Source organism: Sus scrofa, chromosome 14 (genome assembly GCF_054392235.1).
Source record: "Sus scrofa isolate SSC_HxYL_T2T_F1_AM1 chromosome 14, Sscrofa_HxYL_maternal_Yorkshire_Landrace_v2.0, whole genome shotgun sequence".
Lineage (NCBI taxonomy): Eukaryota > Metazoa > Chordata > Mammalia > Artiodactyla > Suidae > Sus > Sus scrofa.
The window spans coordinates 37,899,299-37,923,380 of NC_139396.1; the positions used below are offsets into that span (position 1 = coordinate 37,899,299).

The following is a 24,082-nucleotide window of genomic DNA, read 5'->3' on the forward strand; positions in this document are numbered from 1 at the left end:
GCATTTTCCAATCAACACCACCCTAGTGGCCTGTATGTAAGTAGTTCATTCATGTTCCCTGCCTTGTAACATTCCGTCTTGTGATTATACCACAGTTGATCCACTCTTCTGCTAATGGGTATTGAGGGTGTTCCTGGGGCTTTTGCTATTATAAATGGCAATGCTATCAAAATTCCTGTACAGATCTTCTGGTATTCAAGTGCAGCCCCTCCAGTGACCTGCCCTGTAAATTCCAGCTGTCTTGGCAGCCTCAGACTTCTACTCTGCCTCCTCAGCTCCTCCATATCACCAGGGTTTGGGCTCCCCTCTCCTATACTGTGGTTGGGAAAGTTCTCCAGGCAGACTAGACATGATGAGCTGGGGTTTGTCCTGTGTGATCCTCTTCTTTCAAGTTACCAGTCTGCTTTGCTTGGTACCCAGTTCCTGAAAACAGCTGCTGCATATATTTTGTCCAGTTTTATACTTGTTTAGGCCAGCAGCTTAAGTCCAATAACAATTACTATGCTATGCTATGAACAGACGTGCAAGTCTATCCTATTTTCTACTTCCAAAAACAATTGTTATTTTGTTTTGGGTATATAATTATTAAGATAGCTGGAGTTTATTTGCTCATATCAAAAGCCCAAGAGAAATTTCATTTAAAGATTCTTGTATCTTAAAGATATTTTTCAAGAGGCACTTAGTTCTATCCAAGGGTTAAATTATAAATTAGACCACTTAAAACTTCATTCTACACATGAATGGTGTGAGGTAGATAACAGTTTATTCACTTGTGGATAACTATTTTGCCCTCAATATAAGAAACTTATGAGCTTAAAATTCTTCACTTGGAGGCAATAATATCTTGCATTTGAAACACGGGTACACACACGTAGGCTTTATATAGGGTCTGCAGTGTAGCTAGCTGTTCAAACCAGGTAACAGTAGCTAACACGTACATTACCCTGACTATATGCCAGAAACTATTCTAGGCACTTTATGTATGTTAACTCATTTAATCCTGATGAAAACCCTACGAAATAGGCAGTTTTATTCCCCCATTTTATAAATGGGAAAACTGACGCAGAGAAGCATAAAAAAACCTGCTCAGGTCACACAAGTCATTTGTACCGGAACAGGGATTCAAATACGGACAAGTCCACTGCACTACACTATTCAGATGAACAGATGGTAACATCCTATTATGAAAATTACTGAGCCCTCCATCCCACCTCTGCTCAGATGTGGTCCCTAGACCTGATTCACCTACAAAACTGAAATCCACCAACCACACTTATGGGCATTTCAAAATCTTAAAAAGCGAGCTTGGCAAAGCAGTTACTGAAGTTAGTTTAGAAATAGCCCTTTCGTTCATCTCTAGTCCCAGGGACAGTGGTTCCCCCAAATCATGAATTTTATCGCAACAGGTTGATGCTAATGAGTAATATGCACTTTCATAGTGCCTAATAATTTTAAAAAGGGCTTTCACATGGATTAATATTCGCACACCCAATTACTGGCCTGTTGGCTCTCTGGCTCAGGTCAGGTCCTTGTCATGTTCTCCACTGAATTATATGTGGATTTCTTTTCAATTACATTCTGTCCAGAAATAATGAAATATATTCCCAGATTCCTTAGAGAGACTATCTTAAGAGAGACTGACACAGTAGAATACACTGCCAAGAAAGAAATAAGTTGCTGGGATTGTTTTTGTAATACAAAACCAGTGATCTTTTTAAAAAATTGCTACATGTAGGCAACCAGGGACAAAAATAAGCCTTTGTCTCCTACTTAGATAATCTCTGATTATTCTAAGGATGTTCTAAGCAAAATTTTAACCAACATTATATTAAAACAGTATTTTAACTCTTATGTTAGTGTATCTTGTAAACAATAAAGTCAAGTAATTCAAACATTCAGTGTTTAGATATAGAAATGATTACAAGTACATGGAGTTCGTGCCTAGGAACTATTCTAGGCACTTTATGTATGTAAACTCATTTAACGTGGTTGAGCAGAATTGAATCTGACTAGCATCCATGAGAATGCAGGTTCGATCCCTGGCCTCGCTCAGCAGGTTAAAGATCAGGCATTGCGTGAGCTGTGGTGTAGGTTGCAGACATGGCTTGGATCGATGTGGCTGTGGCATAGGCCAGCAGCTATAGCTCCGATTGACCCCTAACCTGGGAACCTCCATATGCCACGGGGAAAAAAAGAAAAAGAAAAAAAAAAAAAGAAAAGAAATGATTACAAGTACTAAAAAAAAAACCCCACGGATTAAAATACAGTATTTTATTTTTTTCTCACCTAAAAAACAAGCAACCTGGAATTAAGATATACATAAACTTTTAAAATTTTCCCCTAATAAAAATTTGAATATTTATACAATTTCTACAGAAACATACAGTGTATCAAAATTTGCATAAATCAAATTTATAAAATGTGTAGAAATGCATAGTGATAGTATCAACTTACAAAGCAAGGATATGGGAGTTAATTCCAAAGCAGCCTACAGTAGAAAATAGTCATCATGGCAGCAGCTTCTGATGTTTTTCTTGTTTGGTAAGGTTTCTGATTTCAATATATAGGATCATTTTTATAGAGTATCTTAACGAATTGCACAAAATACCCACTTAAAATTTACATGCACAGTTTATGTGCCACCTTTCTTAGGCCTATGCATAGTTAACAAGGTTATAATCTATTCAACAAGGAAAATGGAACCTATTTGCAAACACAAGTAATTAAAGTACCAGTTCTCTTAGCTTCTTATAGTTGATTTATTTTGCAATTATATAAGCATATAAATGTATTTCTTTTTAAACATCCCTAGAGATGAATGAAAGTTAAAATGGTTGATCACAGATCAGTAGCAAAGTACAAATTGACAATTCAAAACTATAAATAAAACTGTTTAGGATGTTTCGCTTTCCAAATTTAAGAGATAATCTTGGAAGAAACAAATTACAGGCTTTTCTTTTAAACAAATGGAGGTGTTTTTTTCCCCCTTCCTTTTTTAAGCTCTAATTAAAAATATTTCCCTCTGGCAGTAGTTTGTGAATTCCTTCCATTGTAATGATTATGGTTACAAGATCAAAAATGCTTTATTTACTTGCCATTCCTACCTCATCACTTTTGTTTTTATCTTTTTGCATTCAACATAACATTTCAACCTTGTGGGTAATAAAAGACTATTACAGAACTTAAAATCTAATTGACCACTTGTAGTATTTGGTTTTCCTATAGCAGGTATTATTTTAATAAATGTGAAATTTAAACAAGTCTTCTTTTCACTGGAAAAATACTAATAGAAATATACTTCCTTAAAAAAAAAAAGTAGGGAAATTAACACATCATCTAACAGAAAGGAGTTCATATCTGTGAATGGACTGTATTTTTAAATAGCCTTTTTTAAATTTAAAAAATGTGCAGGGAATTTCATTTGGATGAAGATATAAATGAAAGGTCCGTTCACTCTTGGCTTCATAAATTGCACAGCTTGGGTTACAACACACAGTAGTCTTGTAAGGCTTAATCCAACAGGGTTTAAGAATTCTCACCTCGGTCAGAACAAACCTTTGATGTGTTTACAGTGGTGTTTTGTTGCCCCCATTTCAAGGTTTCAAACTGAGAATTATTTATAGTTTTCTGTAGCGACAAGTACTGGGTAAAAGCCAATCCCAGATGCCAGGGGACAATTTTCCTCTAGTTGGGAGACCCCTCTGCTGCTTTAGGGCGCTAGGAATGCCGACAAGAAAGGGAGCTAATGTCGTACAATCTTCACACCTAAGGGACCGCCCTGGATGTTCCATCTAGTCATCTTTCTAAGCCACACACACCGTCCCATTTCAGAGCAGGTGGTAGTGCATAAACTCAGTTCTGAGTAGTAAAAGCATTCCTCCGACAGGTGACAATTCCATCATTACCTTCCTACAAATCGCATCAAAAGCTCTTGAAGCATATACCAAGAAATGAAAGAGGCACTAAATGTGTTGAATTCACCTTTCAAAAAAGCAGCATGACCGTGAAGGAAGGCCACCTCGGCTAATAACCTGTGGCAGTGCTTCAAAAAGATGTAAAATTAAATAAAGACACAACAGGTTGATAACCTCCAAGTTATATATGAGAGTCTGGTTTCTCCAACCTTTTTTCAAGTGTGTTAAAAACAAACAAAAAAGAAAATCAAACTGCCTTTCAGACCCTGAGTGTAATCCCAAAGAAGACAACAATGCCTTTAACTCTAAGTCAGAGCTAAAAGCAGATTACCAACATCATCTTAAAACGAAACAAAACAAAAAGATGTAAACATCTACAAAGTTTAAGGTAAAAGCAGTTTTGTAAACAGGAACTGCAGATGATAATGTTATTGTAAAATCACATTTTATCAATGTCCTCGGGCTCCTGGGAGGATCTGGATTTGGAGCTGTACAGGGAACAACAGTTGCAGCAGTTTTCAGGCGGTTTTCAGTCCTGTGTAAAATGTACATTGTCAGTAGGTAGGTTCTTGGTTTCTTTCATTCTTTCTAAACACTATGGATGTTATTTATTTCCCACTTTTGAGTCATTTTGCTGGAGTCACAATTGGAGATGAACACTTGATGGAGAACCTCTGAGCGATCCAGGCACATTCCAGAAGGAATGTGAGTCAGTCTGTGCAGGTTCTGGAAAACAGAGGAAAATGTAGCATTACACATGCATGTTGTGACATCACTGATATTGGGCGGAGTCACTGCCTGGCTTTTGACAGAAGACAATTCAAGCAAACTGGACAGACATTAACCAGCCACATCCCACACTCCGGTTTCTCTTGACTGTCAGTCTTCTACGTCCTTTTACTGTTAAGTCACGATGTACTGCTGATGCCAGTTCAGTGCATACAAACCCGAACTACTTGTCTCCCCGCCCAACCTAGGCTCCTCTAGCTCCCATCCTGGTAAAGATGACACTGGTGCCCCCCGTCCTCAGACAGTGCAGCTCAGGCTACATCTCCCTGCCTTCTTCCTCCAAGCTGCCCGCTGAGGACAGGGCTTTGCTTGTCCTCTCTGGCTCGTTCTCTCCCCACCCCCACTGCCCCTGCCTTAGTGCAGCCCTTGTCATCTGCTGGAGGTTCGCCCAGTACCGCTCAGGGCTTCTCTGAGCGGGGTCTTCAGACTAGCTAACGCTGGGTCTGTAAGGCTAGAACTATTTCATGATAATACAGAGACCACACCTGCCTTTTTCATCAAATGGACATTTACACCGATGGTGCAAACACCATAAAGGGTGAAAAGGCTGGTGCCATAGCATCAAACAGGCAGTCACGTTCTCCACAGCTGCACACTTAAAATTAAAAAAAAAAAAAAAAAGCCAGTTTCACTTGACAATCCTTGTTCATGAAGCAGTAAAATGTATTAGTTGTATTAAATCTTGACGCATGAGTATTCCTTAAAAAAAAATCCTATGAAATGAATGGGAAGAACGCATAATGCACTTGTGCATGGACAGCACATGGGCAGTTGTTGGCCCTGAGGGTTGAAGGAGCTGCTTTCCTCATGGGCTGTCATTTTGGCTTGAAAGGACAATTCCTATCAGATTATGGTTAAGCAAACTTGGGACTGGATAGACATTTTCCAGAAAATGAAGTGGGCCTGTTATTTCAAGGAAAAAAACAACACAAAGCTGACAGTATTGGTTGCCATTTTAATTGTTGCCACTGAAACCTGAGTTTTCAGGCAAAATTTCAAGTTTTGGAAAACTTGTATCCATCACCACAAACTTGACAGCTTCACAATATTTAAAGACTTTTCTGATGGAATCAGTGGTTATGTTTGCGATTTTTTTTTTTTTTTGGCACTTTATGATGAAATGCGCCATCATTTGGAAGAGCTACATGACTTACTGAGCCAATATTTTCCCAATGTGCAGTGAACGTGTTATGTTAGAAAAGATCCACTCAAAGTGTAAGACACACCAGTGGTTTAATGCAACACAGGACAAAATGTTCACTGATGGGATTCCAGATTCTATGCTGCAAATAACTTTAAGAAACACCACTTACACGCTTGTGTAGCACTGAAGAATAACAATCACAATTATCTGAAAAGGCTGTCAAATCACCCCTCGTTTTCCAACTGCCTGTCTCTGTGGGGCTGGATTTCCTCAAGTACTCAAACTAAATGCAGAAGCAGAATAACAATCCAGATGTTTTCCCTTCAACCAGACATGAAAGGCCTTTGTGATGCTATGAAACAATGTTGCTCTTCTCACTTTTTTTGAAAAATAGTTATTTTTCACTAAAAGTGTTATTCATGTTAACATGTAATTGGGTTATGATCTTTTACTATCACAAGTATTCATACATAAACACCCACCACATTTCTCAGGTTTAATTCCCACTTCAGGAAATACTGTAACCTCCTTAACAAATCTGTCTGGGAAGCATGTCAGTGGTGTGTGTAAGGATGTAAAGGGGTCCAGAGACTGGGTGCCTGCTCACCAGTCCAAACTTCACAATGTTTCCAGAATTACTCTCCTGAAAGAATCCACTGTTTCCTATCACTGTGATCCTCAACTAATGTCACTTGATCCCCAAGTACCACAAAACAATGTGCTATGCACTTTCCTGTGAAGAACAACTCAGGGAACCAGACAAACACAGTTCCTGGAACTCTCTACACTTTGATGCCATGTCTTTTCTCATTTAGCCTTTTTATGCCTTAAGATCTGGAGCAGTGATGCTTTCTACATGAGACTCATCAGAAATAGCTCCTCCCATTAATCTCTCTTTGGCTGTCTTTTGCATTTTGCTTATTTTTATTTCTGCCATTTCTCCTTCTCTGCCATTAGAGAAGGATGTGCCTGAGCTATTTTTTGAAGGCACCCAGTGAATATTTAGTAATATCTGATGCACAAATGGATATTCAGTGCTATGCCCTTTAAAATATCTAAGATGTGTACATTCCATTTTCATCCATCTCTTCTTGTGCCATTCTGCAGCTGCCAACCTTCTTTCACTAGTTTACTAATGTTGTCCTCACTCACCCCTACCCTTTATTGCTTTTATTTATCTTTCTTTGTGGAAATAAATGCTTTGTTCTCTGAAGTTTATGTTCATCTTCTCCTTCCTAACCTGTCAGCTGTCAGAAATATGTCAGCAACTGACATGCACTTAGCACTTCATAGTAACTATCTATGCACGATGGGACCACTCACTTGGCCAAGTCATAATAGCACTACTATCACTACTACATGGCAAACAAGTGTCTGCCGACAGGAAAGGCATGATAATGATGTGAGATGTGGAGAGAAGGTTGAGGGCTGCCAGGCTCTTTCAGTCTGGGGCATCTTCCCCAATTTTTTGTTTTACAATAAACTGATTTATTTCAGCCAGGTCTAGACTTTGAAAATTACATATAAAACCATTAGTATGTTGGAATCCTCAACATGGCACAGAACTTTGAATATTCACAGCTGAAAAAGAAAAACGGTTCCACAGAATCAAGCAAATAATTAAATGTGACCTTTAAAACATGCAACAGGTGACATGTATCCTGTTGTTTTAGCAAACAGCCATGATGAGAAGCTGTGGAGGCCGAGTCCAGCATGTTATTTGTTCATCTCTATCTCCACCTGCTGGACAACAGGCAGCAAAATTTTTAAAATCAGTAAAATAAAATGCAAAAATAAATGCAATATTTTCTATGTAACGTATATATGTACCTATGAGTACACCTACACATACATATGTATATATAATATACATATATTATTATATGATAGATACTTTCATATACACACACACACAATTTTAATGACTAACTCATTTAGGTTTAAAAGATCAGATTTTATATTAGAAGAGTGGTGATGACTGCCTCAGAGAACACTTGTTTCCCTGTGTTACTGAAATTAGCAGTAGGTCTGCATGGACAATGTCTGGCTTCCTTCCATGATAATACTACACCAAAAAATAAAACTGATGCTTCATCATGGAAAGATGGGTCATTAGTCCTCAAATGACTAAGTGAGAGGAGAAAATGCAAGTCAGTGTGTGTGGAATTGTATTGCAGGTTTTAAGGTTTATATGTCTAAATTCCACATGGTAGGTGTTATTAAAACGAAACCATCTATTTCAGAGTTGAAATGCAAAATACCTTGAGGTACTGCCATTCCTTAAACTCGTTCAGGTTACAGTGTGTAATCATAACTTTTGATCCATCAGCCCCCTTTGTCAAACACTGGTCATACTGCATGAGTTGGTTAGCTTCATTGATTCGGAAAAGCTATTTAAAAAGAAAGAAAGAAAAAAAATAACAGGCACTTTCTTTGCTGATATACACTAAAAAAAAATGAAACAACTCGTATAATTAAAGTCAAATGACTAACCTATTTTTTTTTTTAGCATGTGGTTTTTTTTTTTTTTTTTTTTTTGGTCTTTTTCCTTTTTTAGGGCCGCTCCCGCGGCATATGGAGGTTCCCAGGCCAGGGGTCTAATCGGAGCTGTAGCCACCAGCCTACACCAGAGCCACAGCAATGCAGGATCCGAGCCGCGTCTGCGGCCTACACCACAGCTCTCAGCAATACTGGATCCTTAACCCACTGAGCAAGGCCAGGGATCAAACCCGAAACTTCATGGTTCCTAGTTGGATTTGCACCATGACGGGAACTCCTCATTATCATGTTTCTATATGTTCAAAACTATAAATCCAAAGAAAGGAACTTCTCAGATCCCTCCTTTTTTTGGTCGAGCATGCAGAAGTTCCCGGGCCAGGGATCAAACCTGCAGCACAGCAGTAACCCAAGTCCCTGTAGTGACCATGCCAGATCCTTATATCACTGCACTACAGGAGAACTCCAAGACCCCTTCTAACTCTTGAAGGAGTATGCTCTTGAGCCTCTAGAGAATGAGTCATTAATATATTTACTATGTACCAACAATGTAAGACAATGAAATGATAATGTTTCACAATCTAAATTAGAGACAGTAAAAATACTCACATAGGAAATACGAAAATATACTAGTGAAATATATATTACTGGCATCTGAGGGTATCAGGGGAAATGTGGAATACTGAACAATATTTGCAAATAAAATTGTTAGGAAGCTAGGCTTACAGAGGTACATACTCATGCCAGAATATATTCCAATCTCTTACATAAGACATAAATTCTAGATTTCTGGTTGTTTATGTGAAAACCAATATTGCTTAAGTAATATATTTAAGTAAATGTTTTAGCACTACCAGTTTTTCACAGAACATTTTACTTTACTGAACCAACAAAATTATCAAACCAAAAGTCAGACTAAACCCTCTGCTCAGCAGCTCAGCGGCTTCCAGTGCAGATGGATTTTCTGGTGACGTGCGGCTATTACCTGATTGCCACCCATCCTGTGGCAGGGTCCCAGTTCAACAAAGCCTCCATTAGTCTTCCCCATGCTGTCAATGCAATACACAGTTTCAAAGCCTCTGATCTGAAAAGATGAAAAAGAACCACAAAGCAGGCAACAGTTTAGATTCTAATAAGCTCTAGCATTGGTGTCAGTGAGCCTGGTGCTAAGTTTGGCGGGCATATGGACGGCTGGGTACGTGCACTGCCAGGTCACTGCTGCACTGCCAGTCCTGGAGGAGCTCAGAGCAGTCACCCCTGAAATCACTTATGGCCTGGAATGGGCTCATTCCAACTAAGGGCCCTGGGCTGTAGATTTCGATAAAATACCACAGAAGGAAAAATAAGATACCATTAGTACCATTTCAGATTCATGATCATTCACGTGAATGAGAAGCAAACTGAGCAGAGGGACTTGACTGCAGTGGTCAGACACTGAACTGAACTTGGCGGCAACACTCCCACTCCTGGCAGTGGCCTGCAGGGCCTGGGGTGGGGGTGAGGTGGGGGCGCAGAGGCTGCGGGAGGCTTCTCTGACTGGATATCCTAGGTGTGCAGCAAACATGGGTTTCCATCTTTGGAAGGCACCTTGATTACAAAAATAACCTTTCTCCTCTTTGGAAATATTATAGATTTATACCTGTTATCAATTACTACGGTACTTGGATAAAATATTTTATTCATCCCGTCGGTCAGCAAGCACTGAGTGTGCACCCAGGCAAGAAGAGCTTTAGAAGAGCAGCAAGCCTGCAGCGAGGCAGGGGCTGAGTGTCCATCAGGATGTGGAGGCTCCAGAGGCTGTCCCAGCACAGGAGCAGGCAGGGGCAGAGCAGTAGGGAACGTGAAGATGTATTTGGGAGAGGCTGCAGAGGGAGGACGGAAAACTTCAGCTGTCCACTCACTCACACTCTGCTTCACTCACAGCCTGTTCCATGAGTGCTGTGTCGGGCTGCGGAAGGCCCTGCTATTCCACCAAACAAAAAGAATACACGTCCTGCCCTGGGGAGCTTCCGCTCTGGGGAGGGAAAAACAGATGTAAGAAAGGCCCTAAAAGATGTGTTAGTGCCACGTGAGAACCATGGAAAAAGGAAAGGGGAGCCAGCAGCAGCGGGTAGTGTCACGGGCACGAGGTACACAGAAGGCCTGGTGGCCTTCGGAAGCGGAACCAGGAGGCTGGCCGGCGGGGGAGGCCGGGCCACCAGAAAGGGGCCTCCCTGCAGGCTCTGAGCGAGGGGGATGCAGCCTGAGCGCAGGGTAGAGAACAGGCCCAGGGAGGCAGGAAGCTGCGGAGGCATAGAGCAGAGTGAGGAAGGGCCAGTTTCTGGAGTTGATGTGAAGTGAGAGGACACAGGTGGCTGGGGAGGGGAGACATTCTGGAACGCCTACTGAAGTTCAAGTGCAGACGTCTGTGGGCAGCTGGACATACCATCCGGGTTTTGGGACAAGCCTGCAGTGGCGTCTGAGAGCCAGCAGCACATGGAGGTTCTGAAACCACCTGTGGGGCAGGCTCACCAGGGAGTCGTCCCTCCTACCTAGAAGGCCCCGCTACCTAGTCATTGTCCACAGAGAAAAACTTGTTGGATTCCAGGGCCTGGGGTGCAGCTGGGAAATAAGCACAACCTCTGTGGGAGAAGATGGAGGTGGAACACGGAGAGAGAGTGTGCATCTTCCCCACGCCTCAGTGCTGGGCTGCGGGCACGATCCCGGCCTCTTCTCTTTCTTCCTATTCAGTTCCATGAAACAATCTACCTGCTGCTGGGGCCACATACCTGTCTTTAGATGTACACGTGGCCTCTTTTCTGGGACCAAGATCTTCCGCACAGCCCTGGCTAGGGAGCCCCAGGGCCCTTCACAGGAGAACCTGTCCTCCCCTCGTTCCCCCTCTGCCAACTTCCCCATGTGGCCACCACCTAACCCACTACATGAATGAAAAACAAACCAGAGTCCTGGCCCACAGCCTCCACTCACCAACCGCCAGCAACTCGCCTCCAGATGAACAGTGTGTGCTGTCTGGCCGTACGTCCCCCAACCGCCACTGCTACTGCTCACCGTCACTTCTTACGGGAACCACCCCCCTTCATAACTGGCATCCTTGTTTCCTCTCTGAATCCCCAGTGCAGGGTGATTAAAACCAAAACATAAATCAAGTCATGTCACTTTTCAGCTTAAAGGCCTCCCGCCCCTCAGGAGGAATGCCGCCTCTGCCGCCCCATCTCCTCCTTTCTGCTCATCAAACACACACAGCCCTCCCGGCTCAGGGCCTTCCGAGCCATCTCCTTACTTGGAGTAGCCCTTCCTGACCCTACTATTTGCTGGCTCCTTGTCATCCAGATCTCAGACCCAACGTCACCTCCTCCGAGAAGCCCCCCTCACCTGGTCCCTAAGTCCTCTTGAACACTGCCTATTTCCTTCATAGCTTTTCCTGCCATTACATTTTTTTTTCTGTTTCCCTCTCTCCCCACACCACTAGCATGCAAGTTCCCTAAGGAAAAGGTCCTTGCTTGTCGTGTTTTCTGTCCAGAAGAGTGCCTGGCCCCTAGCAGGCTCCCAAACACTATTTGATGAAAACATAATTAAGCAAAAGTTCACAGATTTGAAAGTTCAGGGCGTTTTCTCTCTCTCTCTCTCTCCTTTTTTGGCCGCCCTGAGGCATAGGGAATTCCTGGGCCATTGATCAGATCCGAGCTGTGGTTGTGACATATGCTGCAGCTGCAGCAACGCAGGATCCTTTAACCCACTGTGAGCAGTCAGGGATCAGACCTGTGTCCCAGCGCTGCAGAAATGCTGGTGATCAAACTGTGCCACAGAGGGAACTCCTAGGGCAATGTTCAATGCACCATGCAAGGCAGTTCCCAGGCTAGGGGTCGAATGGGAGCTGTAGCTGCTGGCCTACATCACAGCCACAGCAGTGAGGGATCTGAGTGGCATCTTATGACCTATACCACCGCTCACGGCAACACCGGATCCTTAGCCTACTGAGCGAGGCCAGGGACCAAACCTGAGTCCTCATGCATACTAGTCAGGTTCCTTAACCACTGAGCCATGACAGGAACTCCCAGCACCTTTGTTTTGAAATGTTTTCAGTTATGGTCACCGTCACTGAGTGTCTACTGCACGTGAGACTCCGTGTAGGTTCACTGGGACACAGTGGCGAGCAGGGCCTGGGGACACTTGCAGACAGCAACTCTGAGTTATTAGGCAAGATGGCAGGACTGCCTTGGGATGGAGTGGGGAAGCAGGGGAAAGCTTCAATGTGGGAATGTCCGGGGGAGAGTGGCAGGGTGGGCAGGAGTTGGCCAAGGGGCAGGGCGAGCAGTTCCAGGCGGAACTGAGAGGAGGGACCTGGGCTGGAGGTGATGTGGGATAACCGTCTGGTGGAAAGGCGGGGAGGTTAACAGTCAGTTTTTCCCCCAGCTTCCCCCGAAAATTCTTCTCTCTTTCCACATCTGCACCTTCCTCTGCTCTTCCCGAAGCTCAGCCTCCAAACACCCCCCCTGAGACCTGAACACCGGCTGATACTCACTTCTCCCCAGTCGACATTTTTGGGCGGCAGAGGGTAGTGTGAGGTGATATCATAAGCTATTTCTTCCATGAACCATTTGAAACTTTTGCAGTTATGATCTTCTCGAAATTTCTTCAGCTCAGAAATATCTCCATATGGTAATGCCTTTGATTCAGGGCGACTGGCATAGAAATAGTCTTTATACTCATCCCACCAGACCTCTACAACTCTCACATAGTTCTGGAGAAAAAAAAATTTGCATCATTTATTTATTTTAATTTTATTTTTTTGTCTTTTTGCCTTTTCTAGGGCTGATTCCCAAGGCATATGGAGGTTCCTGGACTAGGGGTCTAACTGGAGCAGGTAGACGCCGGCCTACACCACAGCCATAGCAACGGGGGATCCGAGCTGCGTCTGTGACCTACACCACAGCTCATGGCAACGGCGGATCCTTAACCCACTGAGCAAGGCCAGGGATCGAACCTGCAACCTCATGGTTCCTAGTCGGATTCGTTAACCACTGTGTCACAACAGGAACTCCGAAAATTTGCATCATTTAAAAAAAATGAAAATATCCATACTGTCATAAACAGCCTCTCTCAGACATGTGAAATACGACCAACATAGGGCAAACTCATTTCAGTAGGCCCAAATATTTAATTAAATAGCAAACACAAGCGAGCTTGTGATTCTTGACATGTCAGTATCACGCATGTTCAACCAAGAGTGTTGGCACAGAATCTGGCATCACTGCGCTGAACGCCACACACTCTAAGATAATATACTTTCTCCTGCTGGTGGAGCTGAGCTTGGAGAGGGTTCCTGAGGGAGTCTGGCTGGCAGTGGGCCTCCTTCCCCCAGAACAATCTCCTCTGAGCACTGTGCTGCTGGAATTTCATGTCAGAAACCACCAGGAGACACAACAGCCCTGTTTGATAAACCCATTCCTGCAAGTGGTGCTGCCAGTCTGGTGAAGTACAGCAGAGCCACTTCACTCCAGCCCACAAATGAGTGGCTATTTTCCCCAGTTGGTGTACTTCGAAAAGCAACAAAAGAAAAATCAAATAGGGAGCTCCCATTGTGGCTCAGGGGGTTAAGATCCTGACTAGTATCCATGAGGGTGTGGGTTCAATCCCTGGCCTTGTTCACTGGGTTCAGGATCCTGTGCTGTTGCAAACTACAGTGTAGGTTGCAGATGCAGCTCAGCTTAGATCCCGAGTTGCTGTGCCTGTGGCTGTAGCATAGGTTTCAGCTACAGCTCTGATTCCACCCCTAGCCTGGGAAATTCCATATGCCACAGGTGCAACCCTAAAAATAAAATTAATTAATTTTAAAAAAGAACAATCAAATAGGCTGACAGGTAATAACTGACAAAGATCGAACTTGCGCTATTTTATGCAACAAGCCCACACAGGCGTGAATCTATGTGATGGATTCGGTACAGACCCAGCCAGGTCCCTAGCTTGAACATCTCGTGGGAGCAAGCTCTAAACAGGTTCCGAGTGTCAGTCTGTTCAGCCTGGTGGCCACAAGGTTTCTTCTGTGAGTACTCATCTCTTCTGCTGCAGTGAGAATGCAGCACAGGTCACAGGCAGCCAAATGGCTGGCTGAGCTCCCAACCCAGCTTTGCTACTACAAAAGGCTGGTTGCTGACCGCTGCAGGAACATCTAGTGTTCAGACTAAAGTTTTTCTCTGCCGCAAGATTAACTATCACAGGGTGAACACCCTGCCATAGGTATGTTGTTGCAAAAGCCTGTGCCTTCAGAAAAGTTTTAAGCTGCAGTCTCCTAAAAGAACACAGCATTATTGCTACATGTTTTGAATTCTTGCAAATCCATCCAAAATTAGACACAATCCATGTCCCCCAGGTGCTCACAAACAGTAAGAATTATGCGTATGCAGATAAGGTTACAGCAACAAAAGGGAGGAGCACTTCATTGCTTGTGAAGGGAGGGGGAAGGGCTCAGTTCCAAGCAGTGCTTAATGAGGAGGGACAGGAACTCAGAGCAAAGAGCAATGCAAATATGACAAATCACGGTGCACCTGGAGTCCTGAAAGATGTTCATTACCACAGCTGGAACTGGGATTCACTGAGAAAAGCTTCTTCGGTTTCCTCATTTTAAGAAGAGTTTAATTAAGAAGTTAATCTGTGTAAAGTATTCAGATTTGTACACATGCGGAACTCAGGAAGTGTCAGCTTTAGTAATACTAATGTTCGTTTTTAAGGACTTTGCATGTCATCTGTCAGCTGACAACCATCCAAAGGGTCTCAGCAGGGGGCAGACACCAGATTCAGTTCTCAGGGGAATGTTGGGGGCAGGGGTGGGAGTGGAGGTGGCCTGAGGGGTGGCAGTGAGGGTGGAGAGTCAGGGAGCAGGGGAGTGAGCACCCAGGGGACACCCTGGGCACCTGTGCTGGTGAGGGGAAGCCTGGACCCAGAAGGCATAGATGAGGCAGAGCCAGGCCATGTCTGGAACATCTGAGGGTCATCTAAGAGAAGGTTCTAGAAGGCAGCTGGCCATAAAGGTCTGCAGCTCAGGAACCATGGGCTGGAGGAACAGCCCTGGAGGGGTGGAGGGGACAGACAGAAACGGACAGAGGGCGCTGGAAAAGGCTGTGTTTCCTGGGGGGCTGATAGGAACCTCAGTTAATCTCTCTCTCTCTCTTTTTTTGTCATTTTAGGGCTGCATCCGCGGCATATGGAGGTACCCAGGCTAGGGGTCGCATCATGGCCCCCGCTGCTGATCACACAGCCACAGCAACTTGGGATCTGAGCCTCATCTGTGACCTACACTACAGCTCACAGGAACACCAGATCCTCAACTCACTGAGCAAGGCCAGGGATCGAACCTGCGTCCTCATGGACACCAGTTAGATTTGTTTCCACTGAGCCATGATGGGAACTCCCGACCCTCAGTTAATCTGACAGAGATTTAACCCTTTTCCCTGCAGTGCAGGCCTTCCTGAGCCAATCTGACTTTCCATCAGTTCTTGGTGACTGTCTGATTCCAAGGGCAGGTTCTCTTCCTGCAAGGCTGTCAGGTACTATCTTTGTGTTATTGTGAAATTTTAATCTTGGCTTCTGTCATAGCTGGGGGCTCCATTTGGCCATTTCTAGGATAATTTGGCTAGTGAAAAAATTTTAAAGCCTAGTCTGTTATCTCTTCTCTTTGGAGAACTGTCCTAAGTTGTATCTGTAGCCAAAAACAGACTTCCTTCTGCTTTTGACTTGGTTAAGGGCTCTAGAAAAGGAAGGGCACCACAGTCACATACTCTTAGTCTAAGAAAGCAGCCCCATCAAAGGAGCAAGGCCTTCTTCCTGCCAGCAGTGGGGCCTGTGGCCTCTGTGTGAACCTTTTCTGGTTGTCCCTGGTTAGAAGGACAAAAGATATTAAACTTCTGCAAGCACTGTTCAAAAATCTGAGTCTTTACTACACAGTACTTTACTTGTTAAATATCAAATAAAAATAGTGTTTTACTCACGTCTAAATGATAGAAGCTGGTATTTTCCTACACAGTGTCAGGTTTTAAAAATTTGAGATATTTTCACAGAGAACATTCAAGATGAGAATTCTAATCAGAATGGCATACAAGGAATAACCTTAAAAAACAAGAAGCTGTTTCATGAGTAAGTCCAGCCCAAGTTAAAAGTGAGAAACAGCGTGTCTGCTTAACAGACGTACCGTGGTCAGCGAGGTTACATCTAAGTGACCACCTTGGCAGGCGGCACATGAATATTAGCTCCCCACCTCTTCCCCCTTCAGCTGAGAGACTCACCTTGAGAGTAGGTGAGGACCCAACGGAGATGGGCGGAGGATTCCCCTGCCAGCCCTCAAGACGGTAGATGTGTCCCACGCGGGAACAGGGCACAAACAGTAACTTGCCCCCACACTGCCAGATCTGTCAGGGAGAGACACGCGGCGGCTGTTTCAAATGCCAAATCTACCTTGTAAACATCAACCTAAAATCTAAATTAGGTTGGGTGAACTCAGGAAACTCAAACTAACCAGAACCTAAAACAACCTTGTTTTTCGAGCTCACATACTAACAAAGAGGTCCTAGGAAGTGGGTCACACACGGCACTGGGGCACCTCCTGAGCCCAGCAGCTCAGGCAACAAGGCTCCCGGCTAACCTGGAGACGTGCCTATGCTGTGCATCACTGCCCTCTCCCCACCTCCTGCTACTGGTGACTTCCTAACAACCTAACTGGCTCCCCTCGATCCCACGCTCCCCTATTTACAGCAGGAGATCACACTGGCTGACGGGACGCTCTAGGGCATGCTCTTCTCTCCTAACATCTCTGAATGTGGCTCCCCCACTGCCTCTTAAACTGAGCAGCAACCTCTCAGATTGGCTGTGAAGGCTCTCTGAAGGTTCTCTTCCATAGTCACTTGCCCACATCATCCTCTTGGATGTCTGTCTGATTCGTGCAGCCAGGTTCTGTAGACAAGAGCTCCTGTCTCTGCAGCACTTTGCTGTCCACAGTCTGTTGCCTTTCCTCATTCCACCTGCGTGGAAGTGCCCGCTGTATCTCACGCCCACCTTTCTAGTTCTGCTGGACACTTTCTTCTGCATGATGCTGCTGCTTCATCATGCCAGCAGAACATCCTTCTACCTTCTGACCATGCTATGAATTTAGGCACAATTCTCATTGCTCATTGACTAAGTTCTCAGAGAGCGAGGACGGAGCTGCTCTTCTGTCCCTCACAGTGCTGAGCTGGACACTAAGACAAGAGTTAATGGACATCCCTTCCACTCAAATGGAGCACAGGTCTCCTTTCTTTGGGAAGAGGGTGGGGACTGTCGGTCTGAGGACACACGGTCACTGGGATCTACTCCTGTCGTGAATCACCTTGTCCTATGTGATAAAGGGTCATTTCATCAGTGGACGGTCAGGTGACTCCTATACAGGCAGGTTCCCCCAAGTGCTCCTATAACAAAAGGCTCCAATGGACGGAAAGCCTTTGGGGGCAGGGAGGAGGGCAGGAGGGGAGGTATTTTTATATCTGAAATGTGTTGGCCTCAATTTTTAGCTGAGCCATGTAAACATATATTAAATTTGGAGCTTGGATTTTGCTTTATTTTCCCCAAAAGGCAAATGTTTTTGTTAGTTATTCCTTATAATTTAGAGGAATGCCTTAAATAGTCTTTTCCAAAGAAATGAGCCTTATCTGAAATTCACAAGAATCAGTAACTGCTTAGAAAACTGACGATGTGTAAACAAAATGTTACCTTGTATGAGATCTCAAAGTTCTCACCGCCCCAAATCTGGAGACCTGGATCATAGAGACCCAGTTCAAAGAAGAAGTCTCGTTCAATGGCAAATAATCCTCCAGCCATGGCTGGGGACCTACAGAGAAGAAACGTTGCAATAACTTATCAAGACAAGCCCCCGCTATCCCTTCACTAACAGACCACAAGCCTGTTTAGAATACAGTACACACACACAGTGATGCATAGAAGAGGCAGAGCTGATGGCCAAACATTAGGAAATTATAAAGCCTTCAAAAAACAATCTGTTCATAATTTCTTAATGAATTTACTAAAATTTTTAACTGACAATCATATTACAGTTCATTACAAATTAGAACATTACTTCATTTCGCCATCAGAGGGCGTCTTGGTTCCTTTGTTGACTTAAAAACTAAGCCTTGAGAGCTGGTTAAAACAGAATCTTCCCTTTCTCTCCTAAAAATACTGAGCCATGTACCTGTGGTCTGCTAACTGTTCCTACAATGATTCATGACTCATTCTAGGATGAGTGAAATCATACACTATGGAAGTAGTCTCTCATTTTTAAATTTTATAGCCCAGGGGTTTGCCATATAAGGGTGTAAATCATGGTGGAACAGCCACAGATCATTCAGAGTTTGTAGATGTAGCACAGAAATGACAAAGGAGAATTAGAGCTGTTTACCTTGTAGGGGAGGCAGGCATGTCAAAGAGGGATCTGTGGGGTACCTGAATGGGATCTTGAACTGGGTACTTTTTAGGGACAACACTGCCATTGTTAGACTGTGGTAGAATTTTCACCCTGTTCCCTGCCCCCACCCCCAAACAATTAGTCATCACTGCATACGATTCTTAGGTGGACTCTGCTAGTAGAGCTTCTTCATGGTCACAGCTAATATTGAATCTATCACCAATTCCTACTGACTCTACCTTGAACACACGTCTTGACTCTACTTCTTCACAGTATCACTGCTGCCATCCTGGACTAAGTGCAATGACCCCCTGACTGTGTCATTTGTTCTTTGCTGCCCCATCTGAGGCTTGTCACACACCAGATACTGCTTCACTGCTCTGCCCTTGCTGGGAACACAACCAGCTCCCTTCTATCCCAGGGCCTTCATGGGCGCTGTCCCTCTCCTAAAATGCCCCCCACCCCCTGGCTGATTCCCCATCCTTCAGGGCTCAGCCTCAGTGACACTTGCCATAAGCTCTGAGAACACTGTGGTTTTTTTTTTTTTTTTTTTTTGCTTTTTAGAGCTGCAGCTGCCGCGTATGGAAGTTCCCAGGCTAGAGGTCAAACTGGAGCTGCAGCTGCCAGCCTACAGCACAGCCACAGCAATACCAGATCCTAACTCAATGAGCAAGGTCAGGGATTAAACCCGCATCCAATGGATACCAGTCAAGGTTCATAACTGCTGAGCCACAACAGGAACTTCCCTGTTGTTTTTCTTCACGCCACTCATTACACTTACTCCAGAACCACTCCTGTAGTTAACTGTTCAAGTTCTCTCTTGTCCACTACATTTTAAGTGCCACAAACATGTCTCTCTAAAATTTATCCCCAGAAAATAGTGCCTGGCATACACTAAGCACTCATTAAATATTATATAAATAACGAACCAAGCAACATTTTCAATATTAAAGGGAAATCACATCAGGGGAGAATCCTTCTCTCATAAGGCTTTTCTTCTTCTTAAAGTATTCTGCCTAACTCACTAAACAGCCTTATTATGTTTTTGGTTATATTTTCACGCCACATTTATCTGTCATTTAACATTATTATAACTACGTCTTTTTCTTTTTTTTAATGGCTGTACTCACAGCATATAGAAGTTCTTGGGCCAGGGACTGAATCTGAGCTGCAGCTACCAGCCTACACCACCACTGCAGCAACGCCAGATTTATTAACCCACTGCACCAGGCTGGGCATTGAACCCAATAATCCACTGCAGTGGGATTTCCAGCTCACTGTCCCATAGCGGGAACTCCAGTAACTATGTCTTTTTAATCTTTAAATACATTCCCACTTGGTACACATTTGAAAATGTATCCTTGACATGCACATCAGTGATTTATTTAAAGAAAAACCTTCCTTAAATTTATCTCGCACATATACAAATTTTGGAGTTCCTGTTGTGGCCCAGCAGGTTACCTGACATTGTCTCTGTGAGGATATGGGTTCAATCCCTGGCCTCACTCAGTAGATTAAGGATCCAGCATTGCCACAAGCTGCAGCATAGGTTGCAGATGTGGCTCAGATCCGGTGTTGCTGTGGCTGTGGTGTAGGTTGGCAGCTACATCTCTGATTTGGCCTTGGAACTCCTATATGTTGCAGGTGTGGTGGTGAAAAGAAAAAAAAAATTTTTTTCTCTGCAAGCCTACGAAACTGGCAGAAATATAACTGTAGTCATCACTCCCCTGCCTTTTTTTCCCCAGAATTATTTGTGAGTCCGGTTAAGCAGTATGTTCCTGGACAATCTTTGAAAAACAACTTTAAAAAGAAATTTGAAAAACATCAAAAAAGCTAAAAGTTGTAAAATTTCCTTATGTTTGCCATTTCTGTATCCTGGTATCTCAATCAATGTGCCCAAATCCCATCAGCTTTCTGCATGGAGATACCTTTCCAAAATCGAGTCGAACATCATCAGTAGCATTACAGGGAGAGAGACCAAAAGCAAAACTATAAGGTCAGAGAAGTAAAATCAGACACAGTGGGAAGCTTACAGGAGCATTTAAGCAAACATTTCATTTGGGGCCACTCTTTTGAAAGATGGTAAAACGTTCCAGTGAAAAGACCAAAAGCAGAGAGTAGCATAAACTGTTCTATTTGAAGAGCCACAGAAGGGAGAAAGGCTGATTTTGGAATAAAGTTTCCTTTTAATCAAATACTCTTCTGAGAATGAAGTAATAAAGGATTCTATGTAACATTTCCCAAAGTCATGTATTTTTATTCATCAACTTTAACTTGTACAAAAATAGTATTTAAGAGTTAGCAGATAAAACAAAAGGAGGGAAAAAACTCTTGCCGCAGCCTTTCATTGTTAACACTACCCCCAAGGCATCGAAGTGGATATAAAACTTGGACTGTAAGTAATTTACACGTTTTAAACTTACAGAATGACGTGATCGTCAAAAGAACATAATCTCATGTCCAGTCTATTAGGACGGGATGACAAAAGACTTTGTTTTTTCCACTGGTATTTGGAACTAATGCCATGAAATATATGCCCACCCCCAAATGGAGCTTGCTTTTAAGGAAAAAGCAATCACTGTGAATTTAAACGTGTGAAATAGAGCAAAGAAAGAAAACCTTTCAGAATCTGAGACAGCAGGTACAGTTTCAATAATAATACTTTTTTTTTTTTTTTTTTTTAAGGTTGGCAAGAGGTTAATAGGTTAGTGCCAGCTGGAGAAAAGAAAAACAGGTAAGTGATTTAGTGATTACCGATACGGTTCAGTTTTTGTCTTTCTCATTCTCTTCTCTCGAGGGGTCAGAGGCACCCGTTTCCAGAGCATGCTCCAATCCCACGCGCCTCGGGCATACCCATCTTCATCACCACCCCCTTGGGGTACAATTTCATACGTGTTGCCATTTATGACATCTATAATCGGCACAGTGCAAATGGTTCTGTGTTGTGTTGATGATGGCAGCAAAGATGAAATGGAAGGACACGTACGGACCCACATGTTTATACGAATACATGGGGAAGGAAAAAAAAGAAGGCACTTAGATCAACATTTCACATAAGAAGAGGAAGCAGTAATCTTTACCGATAAGGCTCAGTTTTATGTTTTCTCTTGGCCTTTTCCTTGTGGCTTAGGGGAATACGTTTCCACAGTAAACTCCAGTCCCAGGCCCCTCTGGCAAAGCCATCTTCGTCCCCACCTTGCTGTGGCTCAATGGAAAAATCATTCCCATCTATGTAATCTATTAGAGGCACAGTACATGTAGTTCTGAAACATTTACAGAAAATGAAAAAGCATTTAAGAAACCAAATCTGACTAGTTTAACAAGCCTAGCTGTATTATCTTTTTTCCCCCCATACCCAAGGCATGTGCAAGTTCCTGGGCCAGGGATTGAACCTGCTTCACAGCTGTAACCAGAGCCACAGCAGTGTCAATGCCAGATCCTTATCCCACTGAGCCACCAGGAAACTTGTGTGTTATCTCTTTTTACTGGGGGCAGGGTGGTGTCTACCCCTGCCCCACCCCCCACCAGAGACTTTAATACCTAATGGGAAATAGAAGTGAATAAATGCATTGAAGAGTCAAGGAGGCTGGTTTCATAAAGGAAGGAGAGAGGAGATGTTCCTTGGCTTCTGGGCAAATGTCAGGGATAAAGAGCCATATTTTTAAATTTAACAGTGTTTCCTCACTTTCACTTTGGTCCTACAGGCAATGTTCTCTTGGTAACCTTGCATTATCTACCAGATTTCCTTGCCTGTTATTTTCCCTCCTGACCCCTACATTAAAAATGACTGTGTGTGTATGCGTGTAGAAAGATAATGCCTGCTACGCTTTCAGTAGTGTTCCCAAGTCTTCGCTGCTTTCTGCTTCTTTGAGAACAGTTATTACGAAACTGTTTCTGTACATTTACTTGATCTTCTTTTCCTGCTTTTTATTGCAAAAAAAGCCAGCTTTTCTTTTACTTAAAAAAAAAAAAAAGCTTACATTGCCAAAAAAAAAGTACTGTACTGTATTCCTGCTTTTTAAAAAAACAAGAAAAAAATCCCTCAAAATCTGCTAAAAAACTTAAATAGTGGCCTGAGAATTTGGAGCAAACAATTACCTTTTCTTTGAGCTTTATGAAAATGCTGGCACTATATGACTAACTAGGTGTACAGCCAACTCTACAAAGATAATTGGTGCCCTGCTAGTCCCAATGCTCCTTTTATCAGAAAGGATTTCAAAATGTATTTCCTAAAATGGAGATTATAGGTTTTCATGGCCATGTTAAGCTGCTTTTTAGATGTTTAGAAACCAAGGGCAAAGTCTATGGGGCTTCAGATTTTGACAGAGGGAAGGTGTTGTGGATTCCCACCGGCCAGGGGAAGGTCCCTGTGGGACGCTGTCCCCTCACTGCCCCCAGGACTGCCAGTCTGCAGCAGGAGAGGTGAAGATAAAGGCTGTTTATCTTTCTCACTTCTCATGACTCTCAGATTTCTAAGTATGCAGTGGAACGTGTCCCAGAGATCTCAGTTGGACAATTTATTAGTTGTCTGACTTGGAACAAATCAATTAATTTCTCTAAGCCTCAGCAAACTCTTCAAGACAATGGAGCTAATGATATGTATCTTACAGGGTTGCTGTGAGCATTAACTCAAAGAGCACATGAAAATCATTCATGATAAATCCTCTGATGATTAAACCCTCCAGAGTTCTTCCTCTGACTCATGCCATTGCCATGGGGATTTGCCTTATTTTTTTCTAGATTCTGAAATAGTCAGAATTCTGGGCTGATGACAAGGAAGGCTTTGGGAACCAGGAGACCAGTGCTGCTGTCCACTGTTTCAGACCTTGTGTAAATGGAATGGCGATCAACCCATTTCCTTAGCACAGGTATCCACTTACTTTAAAGGTCCTAGGGGAACTTGGGGCCTTGACACAAATAACAAACAGCTGGTCCTTACCATGTAAAATAACAATTTCAAAGGGCATAAAAAAACAATAGGCATAATTTCAAAGTATGTTCCTTCAAGTCTTTCGAATGTTACCGAAGTGGAGGGAACAATTACTATTATTCTTAGAGAAAGCTTCTGGAGCTAGAGGAAGTCTCTTCAGTAACCCAACCACAAGATGATTCTGAGGGAGATGCCCTAGGCTCAGATGCCTAACTGCCTGCATCCAAATCAGCCCCAAGGATAGGTCCAGCTCCACCCAGGGAAACAACTAGTGAAAGATAACACTCAAAACACAACATGATACCCTGAATGGAACTGAAATCAGAAGAATGAGAATATTATTTGTCCTTCTAGGAAGAGGTTTACTTTTCAACTAGGAAAGA

At 43.3% G+C, this 24,082-nt stretch overlaps 1 protein-coding gene across 9 annotated transcripts in view; it reads right to left on the bottom strand.

The window, feature by feature from the left end:
* Positions 1 to 2,256: 2,256 nt before the first annotated feature.
* Positions 2,257 to 24,082, bottom strand: part of GALNT7 (polypeptide N-acetylgalactosaminyltransferase 7) — a 120,703-nt gene continuing 98,877 nt past the window's right edge. For 3 of the 9 annotated variants that reach the window (XR_014826523.1, XM_084994745.1, XM_084994744.1), the window contains 7 exons: positions 21,524 to 22,032; positions 18,079 to 18,196; positions 16,623 to 16,745; positions 12,866 to 13,084; positions 9,329 to 9,427; positions 8,109 to 8,237; positions 2,257 to 4,640 (listed from right to left, as the gene is read on the bottom strand). Coding sequence is in view for 6 of the 9 variants with exons in the window: in XM_084994745.1 (XP_084850871.1) it covers positions 4,503 to 4,640; positions 8,109 to 8,237; positions 9,329 to 9,427; positions 12,866 to 13,084; positions 16,623 to 16,745; positions 18,079 to 18,196; positions 21,524 to 21,765 (1,068 nt within the window). In the remaining 3 variants the exon portion in view is untranslated. Of the gene's footprint in view, positions 4,641 to 7,478; positions 7,591 to 8,108; positions 8,238 to 9,328; positions 9,428 to 12,865; positions 13,085 to 16,622; positions 16,746 to 18,078; positions 18,197 to 21,523; positions 22,033 to 24,082 lie in introns of all 9 variants that reach the window. The other 6 variants (XM_084994741.1, XM_021072437.2, XM_084994743.1 and 3 more) reach the window with 4 other exon arrangements.